General features: G+C 44.4%; 1 protein-coding gene across 2 annotated transcripts in view; it reads left to right on the top strand.

Moving 5' to 3' along the window:
• The first annotated feature begins 111 nt into the window (after positions 1–111).
• The window catches only part of kdm6a (lysine (K)-specific demethylase 6A), a 45,147-nt gene continuing 41,219 nt past the window's right edge, over positions 112–4,039 (top strand). For both annotated transcript variants that reach the window (XM_015030677.1, XM_015030676.1), the window contains exons 1-2: positions 112–815; positions 957–1,020. In XM_015030677.1, coding sequence (XP_014886163.1) covers positions 658–815; positions 957–1,020 — 222 coding nt within the window. In that variant the 5' untranslated portion in view covers positions 112–657. The remainder of the gene's footprint in view (positions 816–956; positions 1,021–4,039) is intronic.

Genomic DNA, 4,039 nt, shown 5'->3' with positions numbered 1-4,039 from the left:
TTGTGTCTTCATCAGTTGTGTTGATTTTGGAGGTTTTTTTTTTTTTTTTTTTTTTTTGGGGGGGGGGGGGGTATTTATCAAAAAGTCCATGTGCAACGTTGCAACAAATATCCTTGACCAGACCGACAACTGCGTTGACCAATAGGAATCAGGGAAAATTCGGTTACGTAATCATAATACAATGAGAAAGCCCAATCGCGCGGCACGAGGCGGGCCGTCGGAGCACGTTTTGATGTGTGCGTGCGCGTGTTCGCGACCCATCAACTGAAGGCCCTCATGTGACCGCGGAGGAACGCCGCTGATTGGCCACACGGAGTGGAGGGCGTGCCGACGGTGGCGGCGTGCGTTTGCCTATGTGACACAATTACAACAACTTTGAGCCGCTGGTTGGGGGGAAGTTTGCGAGCTTATCAAACAACTTTCTCACTTCTGGCCCCACATTACGCCAACTCCATGCATAAACCGGGACTGGAATACGCGCACTGTTTTGACGTACAATGAAGAGCGCGGAGGGGAACTTGAAAGGATCGCTTCCTTGAGGATTTGGCAAGAATCACGCTACGCCCCGTTTTAACCCTGGATAGGTGTGCGACGGTCCCGCTGCTGCCGAGTTCCGCCGGAGTCGCCCGGTCCCACTCCCCCTCTCGGTCTCTCGCCATGAAATCGTGCGGACTGTCGCTCACGGCCGCTGCCCGGAGCCTCGGCGTTGCTGCTAATGACGAGGAGAAAATGGCGTCGGGAAAAGCGACTGAAATCGAAGAGGACTTTCCGAAGCTAACAGCACAGGAAAAGGAGAGCCTGGTCGGAATTGACAGGTTAGATGCCTAACTGCAAGAACAGTCTTATTCGCGTGTATTTTTTCTGTTGTTCTGTAGCTTTTACTAGTGAAGTTGGTAACAACATGATCGCTCCCCCCACTAAGTAACACGGAACCGTTGTCTGTCCTTTACTTGCAGTTCACTGTTTGGATTTCATGGGCTTCAAGAAGATGGCGCCAGAACGAAGGCCTTGCTGTTAAAGGTATGCCACTAAAAGCAGTCTCACAGCCGCCTCTGGCCGCTATCTCCTCTGATGAGACACATATCCCACCTGAAACGAATGGTACAGACCTCCCAACGCCGCTCTACGTGTATGAGTGCATCCTGGCCTTCAATTTCATTCCCAACTTTAAAGCTGAGCCAGCAACCGCCTGTAGAAGCAGAGTTATTCCAGGGATATAACGCAGCGGCAGGCTTACATCGGTGTGAAACGCACCTTAGATAACAGAGACAACGCTGTTTTACGGTGAAACTGAACGCATCTCCGCCCTAACAGAGGTGTCATCGGTTCAGCTTTTACGGTCGCATTATATAGCGACAGCCCAACCATATCGTGTGCATCATAAGCATGGCAAATCGTATTACCTTCACACCTGCTGTTACTTTTTTGAGTTTGTTACATATCCAGACAAGCGCCCCGTTTCTCAACAGGGAAATTGTGATAACTTTTGTGTTTATGTAGCTAAAGTGAATTACAGAGCGGCACGAAGACACAAACCTAACAGTTTGCGTGTGTTTTTGTGATAATAGTTTCCAAGTTAGCAGCAATATTCGGGTGGCACAAAACAAGCCGATGAAACGGCAAGCCAGAGTTTGTGCATCAGCTCTCTCTCTCCGGTTAGCATGCAGCGGCTAACCGTCCAGCGGTGTACACCCGTTTGCACTCGCACGTATGCATCCCCCTTTTTTAACGTCGGTTTTGACATTTTGGGCTAAAACTACATGCCTTCTGTTAAGGTTGCAAAAAATAATGGCTGCTTCGCGTCGCCCAAGATGGCGGGGGAGGGAAGAAAATACCCAGAAAAGGTTTGCTGCCCTAGCTAGTTAGCTAGCTAGGGCAGCGGCTAGGCTAACCTTCATTCGCATGAGAGATAATCACGACGAGGGCGTCCAGTGTTTATAACAAAGATGAGTGATTAGAGCGGAAGCCGGGAGCGCCAGACGGAGTAAATGTGCACTGCTTGGTGAACACACACAAAGCCTGTGTTATTACAGTCCGTGTTTCTGCCATAAAACTGCCCGTGCGGACTGTTTGTTCAACATGTGGCTCACTGGAGGTGGAGACATAGCAGGGGGACAATGTATCCAAGGGTTTAGAAGGCATGTTGGCAACACTTTCCAAAGTGTCGTAATGTCAAAACAAGTGGGAGCATTTAAAACGGCATTAGATGAACTTAAAATATCATCCAGGAACACATACAGGTGCATTCACAGGTGCAATTCATTGTAACATGAATTACAGCATTATTTACCTGGAGTATTGCCATGATTCTTTCATGCATATTTGAGAGAGGTTTTAATCTCCCATGGCAACCATTAAAGCTGTGCAAAACACCTGCTTGGACTGAGCGCTGCCTTTGAAGTGCAACTCCTCCTCAGAGCTGCAGTTTTGAAGCTTCTGTATTACAGAGTAGCCCGCCTGCTCTCAGCTCCTCTAGACTATCCAATAGCAATTAGCAAAAACCTGGTGAAACTGCACATCTGCTGAGCTCATTATAGGAGCTACTTTTCAGTGCAACTCTGGTGAAAACATTGTTAAAGGGTTACTAGAGGAACAATGTTGTGATTATGAAATAACATTTCTTTTAAGTCATATTGGACACACATAGCATTTTTACAACTGAAGCTAACATAGTTACATGGTTGTGCTATAAGTTATTAGCCGCAAATGACTCATTATTCACTAAAGGAATGCAGTTACTGGCTCCTAGGCAGGAAAATGTTTTTTGTTTTTTTTTATAACTGAATTAACCATTTGCTTGCATCTTTTAATGCATTTCTAATATTGTGTAAAAGGCTTTATTGGATAAATGAAGAAAGCTGCAGAATATACATTTAAAAAAATCTGATTACTTGATTAATTTCATAATAATTTACTAAATTAATCATGTTTTCCTTATTTAAAAAAATAATTTATTTGCTGTGTCTTGATGGACATATAATATCGTATAAAATAGCTTACGTGGTTAAATGGAAAATCTGCAGAATCTACCTTTTATTAAAAATCAGATTGTCACAATAATCAATGGACTCTTTGCACCTCAGCTTCCGCGTTTGGGGAAAAGCGGCTCGATTGTTTCCAATCTATTGAAAATGGCCTTTTACACTAAATGCTTGCAAGGCTTGGCCAAGGTTTGTACATCGATCCGAAGCCCCAACAAGTCAGCTGGAGAAAGGTTTTAGATGTTCGCCTCGTTATACATTCACTGACACGAAGGTGAGTTTTACTTAAACTTTGTGGCTAACATTAACGTTAGCTTATGCTAGTAGGCAATATTGTTGGACATTGTTCTTGTAAAATGTGCTATTTAAGTATCTAAACATTCTAACGGACAATTTTTTTACCTAATTTTCAAGTATACTGTGTGTTTATTGTCGTTAGTGTCACAGACTAACGGGGAGGTTGGTTCGGACTTTTTACTTCCGAAGCCTGACGGAGCTCAACAAGCCTCATAGCTTGAAAGTAGTGCAGCTCTGGTGTCAGAGATCTGGTTCAGCTGTTCAGGTTCAAAGTTGCTGCTTTTAGAAAAATGACCGTGTTGCTTCATGTCTCCGTGTTATTTCGTTTTATTACCTTGTTTCTTGTGAAGAGCTCAGATAGGACGGTGTTTACAGCAGTATCTAAAGGCGGATCAGTTGCTTGGCTGTCTGGCTCTGGTCTGCTCTCTCGTTCCCATAAACTCTTTCAGGCTGAATACAGAAATGATTCCATGGAAATAACTCAGGGAGGCTCCTTTATTTACCATCCGTATCCCCGGTAGTTTTAGGCTGATCCGGAGTGAAGTGAAGGCTGCAAACTTTGCTGTGCGGCGTTAGCTGGTAGCGACAGATATTTACAAGCCAGGATCGCTTGGAAATGAACGAAAACTTAAAAGCCCATTATATTAGGAAGACAACAATGTTAATAGTATTGTTTTTTTTGCATCTGAAATACGACTTAGTCTTTTCTACCAGTCATGGAAACTCAAAGCGGAAAAAGCTCCTGGAGATGTGACGTCAAC

Source organism: Poecilia latipinna, unplaced genomic scaffold, assembly GCF_001443285.1.
Source record: "Poecilia latipinna isolate Pla-1442-1.1 unplaced genomic scaffold, P_latipinna-1.0 Scaffold189, whole genome shotgun sequence".
In the NCBI taxonomy this organism is placed as follows: Eukaryota; Metazoa; Chordata; class Actinopteri; order Cyprinodontiformes; family Poeciliidae; genus Poecilia; species Poecilia latipinna.
The sequence above is the reverse complement of the archived record's forward strand: the minus strand, read 5'-3'. Positions and strand labels throughout refer to the sequence as shown.